Source organism: Lissotriton helveticus, chromosome 6, assembly GCF_964261635.1.
Source record: "Lissotriton helveticus chromosome 6, aLisHel1.1, whole genome shotgun sequence".
Classification (NCBI taxonomy): Eukaryota; Metazoa; Chordata; class Amphibia; order Caudata; family Salamandridae; genus Lissotriton; species Lissotriton helveticus.
Window position 1 is genome coordinate 772,416,036 of NC_136067.1, and position 16,765 is coordinate 772,432,800.

Genomic DNA, 16,765 nt, shown 5'->3' on the forward strand with positions numbered 1-16,765 from the left:
CGCCACCGCCCAGCCCCGGGTGACCCATGTTTCCTGTCCTCCCACCCCACCGACGACCTTCGAACTCTGATGGACAACGGAGAAACAGCGGCCCTCATCCTCCTGGACCTCTCCGCGGCTTTCGACACTGTCTGCCACCGCACCCTAATACAGCGCCTCAGCAACATCGGAATCCAGGAGAAGGCACTGGAATGGATCACCTCCTTCCTCGACGGAAGAACACAAAGAGTCCGCCTACCACCGTACAAGTCAGAGGCCACCGAAGTCATCTGCGGCGTCCCTCAAGGATCCTCACTGAGCCCCACCCTCTTCAACGTCTACATGAGCCCCCTCGCGGCCATCGCACGCCAACACAACCTCAACATAATCTCCTACGCCGACGACACCCAGCTGATCCTCTCCCTGACCAACGACCCCGCCACCGCCAGAGCCAACCTGCACGAAGGGATGAGAGACGTGGCCGAATGGATGACGACCAGCCGCCTGAAACTGAACTCAGACAAGACGGAGGTCCTCATCCTGGGCTCCACGCCCTCCGCCTGGGACGACTCCTGGTGGCCCCCCGCCCTGGGCACCGCACCCAAACCGACAGACCACGCACGCAACCTGGGCTTCATCCTGGACTCCTCCCTCTCCATGACCAGACAAGTCAACGCCGTCTCCTCGTCATGCTTCAACATCCTGCGCATGCTACGTAAGATCTTCCAGTGGATCCCCACCGAGACGAGGAAGACGGTCACCCAAGCCCTCGTCACCAGCCGACTGGACTACGGCAACGCCCTCTACGCCGGAACCACTGCAAAACTCCAGAAGAGACTCCAGCGGATCCAGAACGCCTCGGCGAGACTCATCCTCGACATCCCCCGACGCAGCCACATCTCCGGACACCTGAGAGACCTGCACTGGCTCCCGGTCAACAAGAGAATCACCTTCCGACTCCTCACCCACGCACACAAAGCCCTACACGACCAAGGCCCGAGCTACCTCAACAACCGGATCAACTTCTACACTCCCAAGCGCCTCCTCAGATCAACCAACCACGCCCTCGCCGCCGTCCCCCGCATCCGAAGAGCGACAGCAGGAGGAAGATCCTTCTCCCACCTGGCCGCCAAGACCTGGAACTCACTTCCGACCAACCTGCGCCTGACCCAAGACCACCTCTCCTTCAGGAAGAAGCTCAAGACCTGGCTGTTCGAGCAGTAGCGGCACCCCCCCCCCTCCCAGCGCCTTGAGACCCTACGGGTGAGTAGTGCGCTCTACAAATGACCTGATTGATTGATTGATTGACCCCCGAGAGCCTGGTCATCCAGGCCTCCAATTCCCAGACAGCATTCCCGTCGGCCCCGCCGGACAGGGAATCCAAGAGGTATGACCAGTATGGGAAGAAGATCTTCTCATCCCTTAGTCTAGGCCTGCGGTCTTCCAACACCGCCTGCCTCTTGGGACGTTACACCCACTCTGTGTGGGATAAGGTCGCGGAAGTGCTGCCAGAGTGTCAGTTGGAGGTACGGGCCAAACTCGGCCAAGCCCTTGTGGAGGGCCGGGATGCAGCCAAGTATTCTATCAGGTGTGGGCTGGATACCACCGACTCGCTAGGTAGAGCGATGGCAACGACGGTGGCGGTCAGACGCCACGCCTGGTTGAGGTCCGCCAACTTTTCGGCCGATGTCCAAAACACACTGATGGACATGCCGTTTGATGGCCGTCGCCTCTTTGGCGACAAGGCAGACCATGCGCTTGAGCGCTTTAAGGACTCAAGGGCTACGGCCAAGTCCTTGGGCCTCTCGGGCCAGCGCCAGCAATCGGCTGCCTTTCACTCCTTTCGTGGCCACGGAAGGGGTGCGCCCACACGCGCCGCCAGCCACGCTCCGCAGGGCAATACCCAACGCGGTGGCGGCCGTGGGAACCGCCGTCCGGGCAGTCGGGGGCAGCGGCGAGGTCAGTCCACACCTTACCCCGCAGCATCCGCCTCAAAACCCTCCTAGTCCGTGCTTTCAGGCCCATGTGATGCCAGTGGGGGGCAGGGTTCGCCATCACCACCTCCACTGGCGCACCGTCACGTCGGACAGGTGGGTGCTGCAAATCGTCCGAAGGGGCTACTCCCTCCCCTTCGAGGCGACTCCTCCAGCCATGCCACCGCAGAACCACCGTGTGTCGGGGGATCATTTGCGACTTCTGCAGGAGGAAGTTACGGCCCTCTTGGCCAAGGGGGCCATCGAGCACGTTCCTGGGCCAGAAGTAGGGTGTGGTTGCTACTCCCACTACTTTCTGGTACCCAAGAAGGGCAAAGGGGGCCTACGCCCTATCTTGGACCTGCGGAACGTCAACGGCTTCCTCCGGAAGGAGAAGTTCAAGATGCTGACACTGGCTCAGGTCCTGGCTGCCCTGGACCCAGGAGACTGGATGGTAGCGTTGGACTTGCAGGACGCTTACTTTCATATCCCCGTCCTGCCTGCCCACCGGCGCTACCTGCGGTTCATGGTTGGCCACGAGCACTTTCAATTTACCGTGCTCCCCTTCGGCCTTACCAGCGCCCCACGAGTGTTCACAAAGGTGATGGCGGTGGTCGCAGCTCATCTGCGCAGGTTAGGGGTTTCAGTCTTCCCCTACCTCGACGACTGGTTGTTGAAGGCGGGCTCGCCCCAGACAGTCGTCAGCCACCCCCAGACGACGGCAGACCTCCTGCACCAGCTGGGGTTCTCCATCAATGTGCCGAAGTCACACCTGTGCCCCTCTCAGAAGCTCCTCTTCATCGGAGCGGTTCTGGACTCGGCGCGGTTTCGGGTTTATCCGCCCGAACAGCGGATCCGGGATATTCATGCTCTGATTCCCATCTTTCAGCCGTTATCCCAGGTTTCGGTCAGGTTGACGCTGCGGCTTCTGGGGTTGATGGCCTCCTGCATCCTACTGGTGCATCACGCCAGGTGGCGGATGCGGGCTCTGCAGTGGGACCTGAAGTTTCAGTGGGCCCAGCATCAGGGCAACCTATCCGACCACGTCCTGATCTCGGAGGGCACTGCGAGACAGCTGCAGTGGTGGCTTACGGACCGCGATTGGGTCAGCGGCAGATCCCTCTCCCTCCCCCAACCGGAGCACGTAGTTGTGACGGACGCGTCCCTCCAGGGCTGGGGAGGCCACGTGGGAGAGGTGGAGATCAGAGGCCTCTGGTCTCCGGCGGAGATCCGGCTCCACATCAACCTGTTGGAGCTCAGGGCGATTCGTCTGGCACTGAAGGCATTCCTCCCCTCTGTCCGGGAGAGTGTAGTGCAGGTGTTCACGGACAAGACCACTGCCATGTGGTACTGCAACAAACAAGGTGGAGTGGGGTCGTGGATCCTTTGTCAAGAGGCTCTTCGCCTTTGGCAATGGCTGGAACGCCAGGGCGTGACCCTGGTGGCTCAACACCTGGCAGGTTCTCTGAATGCCACGGCGGACGAGCTCAGCCGTCGGTGCATGATGGATCACGAATGGCGTCTGAACTCGGACGTGGCGCAAGGCCTCTTTCAGCAATGTGGAGAGCCTTGGTTAGATCTATTCGCCACCGAAGAGAACGCGCAATGTTATCAGTTCTGCACGTTGGAATTTCCAAGGCGGCACTCGCTCGGAGACGCTTTTCGTCGCGAGTGGAGTTGCGGTCTGTTGTACGCCTTTCCGCCTATACCACCTCTGCCCAGAGTGCTGAAGAAGATCAAGCGCGACCGGGCCCAAGTCATCCTTGTGGCTCCGGACTGGGCGAGAAGGTACTGGTATCCAGAGCTACTCAGTATGTCAGTCGATCCCCCGGTTCGTCTGCCTCTTCAGGAGGGCCTTCTGTCGCAGCAGCAGGGGACGGTCCTCCACCCGAACCTGTCCAGTCTCCACCTCCATGCTTGTCGATTGAGCGGCGACAGTTGAGGCCATTTGACTTGCCTCTTGAAGTTTGTAACATCATTCTGGCAGCCAGGCGTCCCTCCACAAAGTCAGTATACGCCTGCAGGTGGAACAGATTTGTGGCATGGTGCACAGCAAAGGCTGTGGATTCCTTCAATGCCCCTCTTTCTGAAGTCCTTCTCTTCCTTCTTTCTCTTGCCCAGCAGGGCTCTGCTCTGGGCACTGTCAAGGGCTACCTTTCTGCCCTTTCAGCCTTTCTCAGGCTGCCTGATCAACCTTCTTTGTTCAAGTCCCCTATTGTTAATAGATTTCTTAAGGGCATCACACACACGTTTCCTCCTGTTCCGTTTGTGATGCCTCAGTGGGACTTGAACCTGGTTCTTACATTTCTGATGTGCGCTCCCTTTGAGCCACTTCACAACTGTCCTCTTCGCCTTCTGACTTTGAAGACTGCTTTCCTGGTTGCCATCACCTCTGCCAGGAGAGTGAGTGAGCTCCAGGCCCTTTCTTGTACTCCACCTTTCCTTTCTGTCCATCTGGACAAAGTGGTGCTGCGTACCAAACCTTCTTTCCTGCCCAAGGTTGTCACGGCCTTCCACATCGGGCAGTCTATCACCTTGCCATCCTTCTTCCCGCCACCGCATCCCTCTAAAGAGGAAGAGCGGCTCCACCGTCTGGACCCAAAACGTGCGCTCTCATTCTACTTGGATCGCACACGCCAGTTCCGGGTGGATGACCAACTCTTTGTTGGTTACGTGGGCGCGAAGAAGGGGAAAGCGGTGCACAAGAGGACCATCTACCGGTGGATCATCCTGTGTATCCAGGCATGCTACTCCTTGGCTCGGAAGGAGCCTCCTGCTGGATTGCGGGCTCATTCTACCCGAGCCACGGCGGCTACCACTGCCCTGGGCAGGGGTGTGCCCTTACAAGACATCTGTCAGGCGGCTACGTGGGCATCGCTGCACACGTTTGCAAGACACTACTGCCTGGACAGTCAAGTCCGGAGGGATGGCTTCTTTGGCCGTTCCGTCCTCCAGGACTTTCTGGTGTGATTATTGGTTCGCAGACCCACCACCGGGGTTGGTATTGCTGGGGTATCTATTCTAAGGTACGGAATCTAATACTAACGTGTCTCTTTCAGATGCACAAGTTACTACTTGTGTAACGATATATCTGTAAGAGACATTAGTTAGTATTAGATTCCTTACCGACCCACCCATCCTCCCCGTTCTGCGAACCAATATCTAGGGTTAGGGTTGTCCCCTTTCATGGCCCTAGTTTCAATGGCACCAGTGTTGGTTTTTAACATGGCTCTGCGTTTCTGGCGCGGAAAAGCTGTGTCTAAGAACTGACGTCAGCACGCGGAGGCGGCGTCTAAGTACTCCGACGATGTCATCACGGCGCCGACGACGGACGCGGAGCCGCAGACGACGCCTACCGACGCGCAAGGGTACTGCTACGCAAAAATTTCCGGATCCAGTCTGACGCCTGGGGATATTCTAAGGTAAGGAATCTAATACTAACTAATGTCTCTTACAGATATATCGTTACACAAGTAGTAACTTGTGCTGCATGCATATTTCAGGAGTGCAACAGGGTGTCCTTTTGGCACACTTGCAACCTTGAAATTGCATTCTCAATTTGCGATTCTCTAATTGGTAATTCCAAATTGAGAATGTCTTCCCATTCATTCCTATGGGCCTCCTAGCCCATAGGAATAAATGGGAAGGTGTTCCTAATTTGCGAATCTCAATTTGCGATTCGCAAATAAGGAATATGTAGGATTCACAAATTTTTTAGCAAATCCTACATACATTGCATTTTGCGATTCTCTAATTGCGATTAGCTAAAAATCGCAATTTGAGAATCGCAAAACTTTTTTGATACATATGGCCCATAGTGTGCATGATCATTTAATTTTCCAGCTATGCAATTAAAGGAATGTTTTTTGGCTACCTCTTTGTGTATGAAATGTTTTGCACTATTTTAAATATGCTGCTTAGAAATGTTATTTTTATTCTTTACTGCATTGTTTAGAACCCTGTTTAAGTACATGAAGAAGTTTGAAGCCTCGTTGTGTGAGCCCTGTCGCCCTGCTTTGGCGGAGAGCACTAAGGAGGAACAATTTGATTGCTTGGGAAAGCAGGAAGAGGCAGATGGAAAAGAAATAAAGGTCCAGCGGCTGAACAGCTTACTGAAAACATCCATAATAACTAAACCAGACGTCGTCCAGGTATCACCTATATATACCATTTAAAGTAGCTAAAGATCTCAGAAGTTAATTTAACTCTTCTTCTGAAACTTGTATTTGGCTGTTCAGGGAAGGTTTTACATTTCTTCATCCTAAAATAAAGTATGTTCTGCTGTTTCAGGTTGTGCTGTGTAAGTTCAATTAACTTGTTTCAGATATGTTATATAAACTTGCATGGGGAGGTTACACAAACAAATGAGTTCGCAGATTTTTATTGAAAAGGCGAAGGTCTTAAAAGGCTGCGAAGGGCAAAAGGAAGTTAGTTCCAGGCAGAAGATGCTCTAACAGCAAGGGAGCAGCCCCCCGTCCTTGAGAGCCGAAATCGGGGGGATATGAGCCAAAAGCTGAAAAGAACGGAGATGCCTGGTGGGGGAACAGAACATAAAGCGCTTGCGTAAATAAGGGGGACCACCGGCGTAAAGAGCCCTGTGCACCATAGTCAAAGCTTTAAACGTCACTCGTTGAGCCACCGGGAGCCAGTGAAGTAAGCGCAAATGCTAACTAACTTGATCTCATAGGAATATTAAAGACAAGCCGTGCTGCAGCATTTTGAACAACCTGTAATTTGTTCAGGAGATAATTCGGAAGACCAATGTATAAGGCGTTGGAATAATCAATCCGAGAAAGAATCAGGGCCTGACTCACTGTTTCCTTGGCAGCTCTGGGAAGAAGTGGGAAACATTTCCTCAGAGTTTTAAGTATGCCAAAACAATTCCCAACTAACTTCTTTATCCGAGTGGGGAAACCAGACTCCTAGATTTTTTGCTGGAAGCCCCGTTGAAGCCGAGGAGGGAAACTCATAAGGCCACAAGGACTCCCTGAACTGGAGGGTGGTGGAGGGGATGGAGGAGGACCCTTAAAGGAGGATTCCTAACTTGTCCTCACTGCACTTGAATTGGGCTTTAGGTCAGCCAATGGAAAACAGCTGACAGCACTTCAATTTACCCCAGGTAAACAGGAGCTGGGTATCATCAGCATATGCTATGATTTTGGTTCCTAAATCCTCTGTCAAATATATCAAGGGGGTGACATAAAGGTTGAAAAGAAGGGGACTCGGGGATGACCCCTGAGGCTCGCCTGTAGACACCTCCTGAGTGGCGGAGGAGAGAGGGGAAAGCCATACCTGCTGAGTATACCCTTCTAGAAAGGATTTAAGCCAACTCGGGGCCTCGCCAGTGATTCCCAAGTCTGCCAAACGCGTGAGCAGCAGGGAGTAGGGGAACAGTATCAAATGCTGCAGAGAGGTCCAGCAAAATGAGTGGTCCTACCCCCCAAATCCAGGCATTCCCGAATTGCCTCTGCTACCTCCACCAAGGCTGACTCAGTACTGTAAGTGGCTCTGAAGCCAGATTGAGCGGGCTGGAGAAGACCAGCACCTTCTGTAAGAAACTGGCTGTATATATATACTGCACCAAAGTGAGGTATAGAGTCCAAGGGTTTCCGGAGGTTTGGTAGAGGTTAAACTTAAATAGAACCTTACTCTCTAAAGTGGTAGCTTGTTCGAGCAGAAAGGCAGTATCAGAGGACAGTGTTAAGCATTTGATGTACACCCTCAGCTAATGAATTCACACACTCGAGAACTGAACTCTAGGCCTATTGTTTTTGTATAAAAAATATACTGTTTTATTTCTAGAACCAAGCAAGCCTGGTACAGGTAAGCATATCCATACTTTTCAGCTACAAGATGCTGTTGTTGAATACTTTCAAAATACAGTAGGACTTTGTATCAAATAGAGTTTACAGGGATTGCAATGCAATGCGCAAACTTAGTAGACTCCGTACATAGGAATCAATAGGCATTTTCAGTAAAATGCAATTAAATTACTTTTCGGATTACTTTTACTAACACATTGCTCCTAGATTCAGCAACGGGGCATTTCCTGAAATTCGTTGAGTAAATGCGTTTTAGTTGTACGATTTTTAAAGAATATACTTGTATTTCAAAAGTTGACACTTGAGAATTTTTTTACATGTAATCACCAATGTTATCCTACGGAAGGAAATTCAATTCGCAGCTAAGTTACTTTATCGTTAGTTTTCTTACTCAGTGCTGACTGCCTAGATTCAGTACTGGGACATTTCCTGAAAACAGTTGAGAAATTGCGTTTTGTGTGATTTTTAAGGAATATTCTTAGTTTTCAAAAGTCGACACTTAGAAACTTTTTGGGAGAAAAAGTGTCAATATTATTCTAGGAGGAAAAACAGGTTATCAGTTTCGAGGTAAGTAATAGGTCTTTTGAGTTAGGGTTCTGGGGTTAGACTCAGGGGTCTCACAGGGTCAGTGATGCACTGTTTTGTTTTTTTTCGGTTTTTTTTATTCGTTTTTTTTCTTTCAGGTTTTTTTTTTGTGTCCTCATTTGCCCGACTCTCGAAGAAAAGAAAAAAACACACCAACCACTGTCCAGAGAAATAAGACCAATACAATGATCGATTTCTAGGTCCGAACAGACTTAACGGGATTGGCGGGAGATGCTTTCAGGAGTACTGACACCATCTAGGCAGTTTCCTGCCTGTTGGACCAGAGTTGTTACTTTGGATTCGGAGCAAGACCTCAAACTGGACCATGGAGTGTAAGGGCATAATCATAGGACCCGGGGGAAAAAAAAAATAACCCCGGAAGCCCAAACGATTGATCATCTCCGCTGGATCAACAAGTTCCAAAAGGCGAGGTTCTGCGAGCCACAGAATCTGGCCATATCTTTCCTTGATGTTTCAAGGAGGGATGTCAACCAGGCGGTGTGTGTAGGTGCTTTGGCGTCTACCCAAAATGTGCATATCTGCCGTCTGGCCAAGAGGATTGCATAGAACAGGAAGGTCCTTGCCACCCCAGTGATGTTCTCATCCAGACCGAATATAATTAATGACAGACTAAGGGAAATCTTTATATTAAGAATTGATTCCAGAGTAGATCTTACTTCTTCCCAGAATGCATTTATGTTGGGGACAGTCCCTAAACATATGGGTGTCTGAGGCTGCTGGGAGGTGACACTTGTTACAGCACTTTCCTGGCTGGTATTTAAATAGCCTTAACGGGGAAAGGTACGCTCGGTGCACAGTAAACAAGTGGTTGCGTCTCAACCAAGCTGGTTTTACCACTTTGTACAAAAGGGCAAAGGCTTTATCCATAGATCCTCATCCTGCAACCCCATGTCCCTTCCCCACAGCTCCATCGGGAGGTTGAAATCGCCGTCTGCCTCTTCCAGAATGGACCAGTACCAGAAGGCAACTTCCTTACCCCCCGTTTGCCTCGCTACAAGATGTTGTTCGAGGAAGCTGCCTCTCCCAACATGTACATTCTTCCTAGTCTGTTCCCGGGCCCAGCTACCTAGTTGTATGTACTTAAATCTCGATAGGGCTGGCCCTACTCTCTCATGGAGCACCTCCCACACTACCAAACTCCCTCCTACCAATAATTCTCCCCATCTTGAGATCACTGCCTCTAATAGGGGGACTGCAATACTGTCCTTTAGACATGGGGGAATCCCCGGGGAGTCCCAGATTGGGGCATAGTTGGAAAAATATGCCAACCCAGCTTTTGCTTTAATTTGCACCCAGGACTTCACCAGTTCTTGTAGAATCTTTAGCCTCGCCTTTTTAAAGAACCTCTGATCACCGAACTTAAATAGGAACCTGTCAAGTGGGAGATTTGCCCCAATCAGCATAGCCTTAAATAGTTTCCCGTTTGAGGAACTAGCTGGGGATTTCAGCAGCATCCTTGAGTGGGAGAGCTGAAATGCCCAAGCATAGTATTGCAAATCTGGCAGTGCAAGCCCTCCCTTTTCCATCCTCCTCCTTAATTTTTTCCATGCCAACCTTGCTGCTTTGTTGCCCCAGATAAAAGAATGTATTTCTTATTGACATTTTTGAAGCTGTTTGGAATCAAAAGCCAAGGGAATGGAATTAAAAATAAAAGTAAATTTAGGGAGGATAGACATTTTCACTATACTAACTTTCCCAAAGATCGTTAACTGAAGGAAGGACCAAGATTTCGATAATGCCTTACATTCGCGGAAGACACGATCAAGATTGGCCTCGGCCAAGGTGCCGATATCCTGAGTGATCTTAACTCCCAAGTAACGTATTGAAGGGGTCACTACTAAGTGGGGATTAACTATATTCCAGGTCATGAGCTCAGTCTTCTCGCCATTGATTTCATATCCCAACATATGCCCAAATTCCTCCGCCCTCTTTACGACTATGGGGAAAGCCTCAACCGGATCTGTGGTATAAATTAAAATGTCATCGGCGTAGAGCCCTACCCTCTTTGCTCAACCCCCGAATTCGAACGAGGGGATGTTAGACTCGTCTCTCAGAGTTTGAACGAAGGGTTCGATATAGATATTAAATAGGAGGGGGGAAAGGGGGCAACCCTGTCTGGTTCCCCTCATTATTTGAAAGGGCTCTGTACAGGTACCATTCACCGAAAGGCTGGCACTGGGCTCTCTATACAAAAGACTTATCGCTCGACAAAACTTGGCCCCGAGTTGGAACTTCCTCATTACCGCAGCCAGATAGGGCCAGTTGACCCTATCAAAAGCTTTGGTAGCGTCGAGGGTCATAATGGCCAAGGGGAGGGAAAAGGTTGAGGCGATGTCAACTGCACCTATCAAGTCATAGGTGAGGTCCGCTAGCTGGCGTCCTCGTATAAATCCCTTCTGGTCAGTATGAATGATTGTGCCGATTTCACTCCCAAGCCGTGCTGACAAAACAGCAGCGAAAATCTTATAATCGTCGTTAAGGAGCGAAATTGGCCTGTAGGACCCACAATCGGCTGGATCTTTGCCTGGTTTCAGGATCAGCACGATAGTTGCCTCCCCCCACGACTTGGGGTGGCACCGCACCATTTAATAGGATGTCATTAAACAATCCAGTCAAAACAGGAGTTATAGCGGGAGCCAATACGCGATATATTTCTCCAGGGAGACCATCTGGCCCGGCAGCTTTGCCCCGCTTCACTTTCCTGATGACATTGCTGACTTCTGCCTCTGATATTGCCCTGTCCAGACGCTCGCTTTGTTCTGGGGTGAGTGTGGGAAGGTCAACCTTCTCCAACCACCCCGCCCTGACCAGCGGGTCGTCTGTGATCTCCTCTTTATAAATGTTTTTGAAGAAATCATGAAATGCATTCCCTATGTCGATGTTTGAGGTTCTGGCGGTGCTCTCTCCCTCCACTCTTACTTCCCTGATGTGCTTTTTGGCCTGATCTGATTTAATTTCCAGGCTAAAACCTTGCCTGCGGTCTCCCCGTACTCAAAGTTAGAGAGCTTGCTAGCCTCCCAGTGATGCACTGTTGTTGCTCCCTCAGCGGCACTCGGGCGGCAGAGTGCAGAGTGTTGATACCCAATGTTATCCTATGGAGACTAGAGGGGCTCCGGTTGGTGGCTGCTGGCAAGCAGGTCATGGGGTTATGGGAGCAAAGCTCCTAGGGTTTAGCTTAGGCCGAGTTGGGGACCAAAGTAGCACCAAAGGTGCACCCTCAGGGGCACTAGGGCAGCCGGGTGTAGGGGGCTGTTTTGAAGTTGGCTGCCCTGTTGATTTCAATGGAGATTCTCCGGGACAAAGAAACACTGCAGGATCGGGGGCGAGGATCTTCCAGGAGCAACCACCACTTTGAGGGGTAAGTAGGGATGTTGAGGATTGGTTAGGCTCTGCTGGGTTGAGCACACAAGGCCGGGGGGTGTCGGGCGTAGGGGTACCTTGGGACGTCGAATTTTCTTACCCGCTCTGGTTGCGGTTGGGGGGATTGAGGCTGGAGGCTTGAGGCAGGTCAGGGGTCACCGGATCTCAGGTCAGGACGCCAGGGGGACCTCCTCGTGGTATTTTTCCAATCAAGCTCCGGCCTGATTCGGCGGGTGCTGAGTGGGCTTGATTTGCGGTTTCTGGCTGGCACCAGAAGCTGCAGTTCAAACACGTCCAGTGTTCACGGGAGAAACAGCTCTTAAAGTGAAGGCAGGCAGGTCCTTGGGGTTTTTGAGGTTGCTGGCCACGCCAGGGTTTTGCAGGAGCTGGTTCGAGGGGGAAACGGGCATGTAGTGCTTGGGCCAAGTCAGTGGGCGTCGCCCTATTGTTAGCTCTGCACGGCTTCTCGTCCTTCTTCTTTTCTTGTGGTTGCTGGAACGGAGGAAGAAAGGTTCAGGGTGCCCCTAAATACTAATTTTAGGAGTGTTATAGGTAGGTAAAGGGCAGGGACCAATGGGTCCCTTCCCTGGGGTGGACACACCCCCTATGCTGCCACTCTCCAGTGGCAGGGGGGCAGGAGCCTGTCCCTGGTTGGCTGGCTCCCAACATCCTCAAGATGGCTGGGACTCTTGATTGTGCTTCACCTCGCCTCCCCACCTTAGGGGTGGAGTTGGCAGAAGTGGCCACACCTCTCTTACTCACTTTGTTTTTCCCGCCGGTTCACCCACCCAAAGTTGGGGGTAGAACCACCTGGGACCAGTTGCTGAAAGCAGAAAATGGTCTGGAGAGGCTCACAAAGGTGGCATGCCTTTAAAGCTTCTCCTTCGTGAACCCTGCCCATCCTGGGGGTGGAGACTTTGCACCTCGTCCCAGGATGTGCATTGTATCTGATTGAGACTACTAGCCGCAGATTCCTTCATGTAGAATAATCCCCAGGTGTGAGACTGGATTGGAAAACCTTTGCCACAGCATCTCTGCGCGCCGGGGGCGGGGCGACACCACGCGACTCCTCCCAGGCATCTTCAGAGATGTCACATAAAACCCACCCCGGCGTGCCTATGTCAGTTTTTAGGTCTCGCGCCTGCGATGCATATGGCGTAGCCATATGCATCGCGCAGGCGCGATACTATAGTTGCGGAGTCTGCTTCCCAGGAGACAGGAGATGTCACGCGCACGCTCTGGAAAGCGATCGGCGCCGGCTGCGCGCGCGCGTTCCCAATCTCCTGTCTCTCTGGGAAGCACACAAGCAAGCCCAGCAAGCCCCGCCAAGGCACCACGAGCACGTCCCACGTGGGCGCCTACCACGAGGACAACGGCAGCAGGGTAATGCTTTTTTATTTTTATTCTTGTCAGAAAGGAAGCGGCGTGAATGAGGACGCTGAAGCAGCGTGATGCGCATCACGTTGTAGGCACTGCTGAGCTGAGGAGAGTTTACCGGCAGGCATGGCTCAATTGGAAAAGCTCCCCTTTGAGATGGCTTCTGCCAGGGACGGGACAGGAGGAGTTGAATGGACCCTCAGCCCAGCCAGCCGCAGACGCGCTTTTTATGCACACCTACCTGATTTCCCGCTGCAGACAAATAATTCCCTTTGGACGGCATTGAATGGAAAATGTAAAGTTTCTCTTCAGGACAGCCTATATTTGTGATGGATGTTTTAAAAATATATTTAGAAAATTGAATTGCAAAATGAACGCATGGCCACATTTCTTTTTATTGAAGTGAGGCTACCCGGTCTCCGTATAATCCAATTTAGGAGAGTTTTGAGCTTGCTTGCTACTCTCGACTTTTGGCGCACGAATTAAATAAATGATTTTCCAGGGCGACTGTTATCACCTGGTTCAACCTACCTACTGCATTCACCTCTCTGCTAAACAGGAGGGCGCTAGGTAGAGGTGGCATCAGTCTACTTTAATATGCCTACAGGAACGTCCGTTCGAGGAGGCATGCAACTTACTCAAACGTGTATTAGTTACATCTATGTAAGCTATCTCATTGCACAGATGTAACCCCTTCTTTTTGAGTTATACTACCAAATGCATATTGAACATCACTTTATTTGGCATAAAATTGCATTGATTTTTTTTTTTACTTGCGTCCTTTGTGGACGTGTAGTGTGGAATTGGCTGGGGAACTACAGCGGGTGCTTAGAGGAAATACCAAGCCTGGAGGAAAAGGGTGCCATTGGAGAGATCTCTCATAGTGTACTTAAGGCATTTTCCCAGCTATACTTTTTTGGGGGGAGTCTTTTGTGTCACAGTGCCCATAAAAAACAGGTGTGGAAACCAGTAAGTCTTTTTATGATACCCTTTGGCTAGAAAAAAAATCTGTCCTCTGCAGGTAGCAGTGCTATTCTTTGCAGAGGCCACCTAACCATTATTCTAGGAGAAAATGCCCCAATTTCGGGTGCACTCATTTCCAAATGATGCTACATTGTGTAGGAAATGAAGTGATATGAAGTGCCTGCAAGCAACGAACAGAGTATGCTACAACCATCCCGGTGTTACCTCCTGCTCTATGCAGTGACTGGAGTTGGTGAAAATATTAAATTAATAAAGTTACTAAATCCATCATTTAAAAAAAAAAAATTTCACCTGTCCAATTTCGCTCTGCAGACAAACTTGAGAATCTTTGCTTCTTGGGTTCTCCTTGGCCAAACAAGTTCCAAGGAGAACTAAACCGTATACGACGAAGGCAGTATGTTTGTGGTTTGTTCAGATCTCTCAGGGTCTCGTTTTGCTTCTGAAAACAACACAAAATGCAGAAGCTTTGAGATTGGAGAGTATTTACTATGTTTATTGACATTTGAATAGTGCCTTGTTCTATTAGTGTGTTACTGTCGTCCTTTCTTGATCTGCATGTCCTTTTCCTAAGATTCCGGAATTTCCAATTTTCACTTCTTTTTGGTTGCTACTGCATAGCTGTGTGTGGTTAGGAATAATGTGTTTGTTAAGAGACACATTTACTAATGGCTGCTGTTATTTAATATTGAAGTTATGTGTGTTCTATCCATATAAAGATTATACTGTTGTATGGGCATTGATAGATGTGCCCAATGACTCTACTGTTTTTCGTTGACCTAGTTGGTCCGTCGCCCATTTTGAGGCCAGTGCAAACTGCTTTTAAGATAGGCATTGCCAGCAAGGTATATAGCTAGGATGTACATATGAAGACTACTTCAAATTTGTATGTTGGTATGGTGAGGAAAAAGTGCTCTTGAGATGGCAGTGCAGGGCCACAAAATGCACCAACTCATGAAGAAGGGATGCAGTCATCACCAAGTATGTACTGCCCTTCATTCCATGCGCATGTTGCCTGGTACTCTGTCACATCTGGTGACGCACTCAGATGTAATATGTAGCTCATTGGTGCTATTCAGAGCACATATGTGTTTATTCATACATGTGGCTTGCAAGCAGTGTTTTTGGGAGACTTCATACTCACTCTGCATTTGCTCTCCAAGTTCATCGGATAAGTATGACACAATAGATCATGTTGGCCAGCTACCAAATATGGCATAAATGTAACAGTGGCTAATGTGCCTTGAAGCTCTACAGACCTTCACTTCATGTTATCCTCCCAGTCCACTCTTTAGAGACCTGTCTAGTGCTTAACGTATGTCAGTTGCTGCTGGTGATGGTCCACGGGACTCATTTACTCATTTTTGGGAACTAGAACTTATTTTTCAAACTCATACTCTGACACAGAGCAAGAGAGAGAAAGGTTAGAAAACAGACGAAAGAAGGAGGAACATCGGAAATCAGTGATATGGGAGAAAGCAGGAATGAAAAAGAATCTACAACAGTGAAATAAAGCGAGAGAAAGTGTAGCAGTCTGGAAGAAAGAGCAATAAGATGGAATCAGAGCTAAGCTGCCTTGTTATTTGGCAACCCCGTCATTTGGCAGCACCGGTGGCAAGTCCCTACGAAATTCTTTGGATCAATCCACTTATCTTTTCACGAATTAGGGACTGGGGCTTTCAAAGTACTCCAAGAATTTACAGTGAAGCTCTCGGTCACTAAAGCCTGTTTGAACTAGCCCCGAAGGCAAGGGAGTGTTGTGTCATAAACGACTGGTTGTGCCTGTTATCAATGGTAACCAGAGTGTTCATTGTGGTTACATTCTGAAGAGCAGTTCTTTAAGTGGAAACCAAGATTCTAGGAACTGACTCAACTATTAGTGGTATTTTATGTTCCTATTCAGATTTTCTTCTATGTACAAGTTTTAGATGTGTGCCTTCTTAAACCCCTAATTGTCGAAAAAGGAAATGCAGTATATTCAAGGTTGTAGCTATCAATGGAGTGGCAGGAGCAGTGGCACCGAGGCCCAGAGGCTCGAGGGACCAACTGAACCCTGCTAATTATGGAGTTTTCTTCTCAACCAGTGTCCAGAGGGCATTTTTTTGTGTGCACTAGAGCCCATGGCACCGTTACTACTCCGCTGATTACATCAATAGGCACATGCTGAATCGAGGTGGGCAAAATTTGAATCTCACCCAAGATGATTACAATCTTAGCGATTCGCGAAGGTCGATACATTTTGTAAACTTTGTATGTCTTTGCCAGTTGGTAGATATTCCTTCTTTAAATTTTTTTCCACTAGAAGGTTCTCACAAGACATTTTTTGCAAGAGAAGAAAAGTGGATTTTGATGAGAATGTTTGTACAAAGCCTACTATATGGGATATTTTTCTTGCATTCGTGTTGTAAACTGCCCTGCCGTCACAAATGCCGCCTAAGTTTGGAAATGTTGCACCAGGTTTCCGAGGGAAAATCTTCACGCCTTTACATCATGACTCCTTTTTGTCTGTGAAGTGGCCTGACTGAATACTCAATGTTGATGATGGTTAGTTACACCTTGGGGAGCAGGAATAATATTTACCTTTAAATAGCGATTTAAGTGACACCTGCCATTTCTAAGAGCTTTTAAAAAAATATTTTTTTCTACTACCCAATGGAATGTTATGCA

At 49.7% G+C, this 16,765-nt stretch overlaps 1 protein-coding gene across 1 annotated transcript in view; it reads left to right on the top strand.

Annotated features, from left to right (window-relative positions):
• The window catches only part of MDN1 (midasin AAA ATPase 1), a 2,221,312-nt gene that overhangs the window by 1,664,810 nt on the left and 539,737 nt on the right, over nucleotides 1-16,765 (top strand). The window contains exon 73 of the mRNA XM_078648266.1: nucleotides 5,908-6,103. Within this exon, the coding sequence (XP_078504392.1) occupies nucleotides 5,908-6,103 (196 nt within the window). The remainder of the gene's footprint in view (nucleotides 1-5,907; nucleotides 6,104-16,765) is intronic.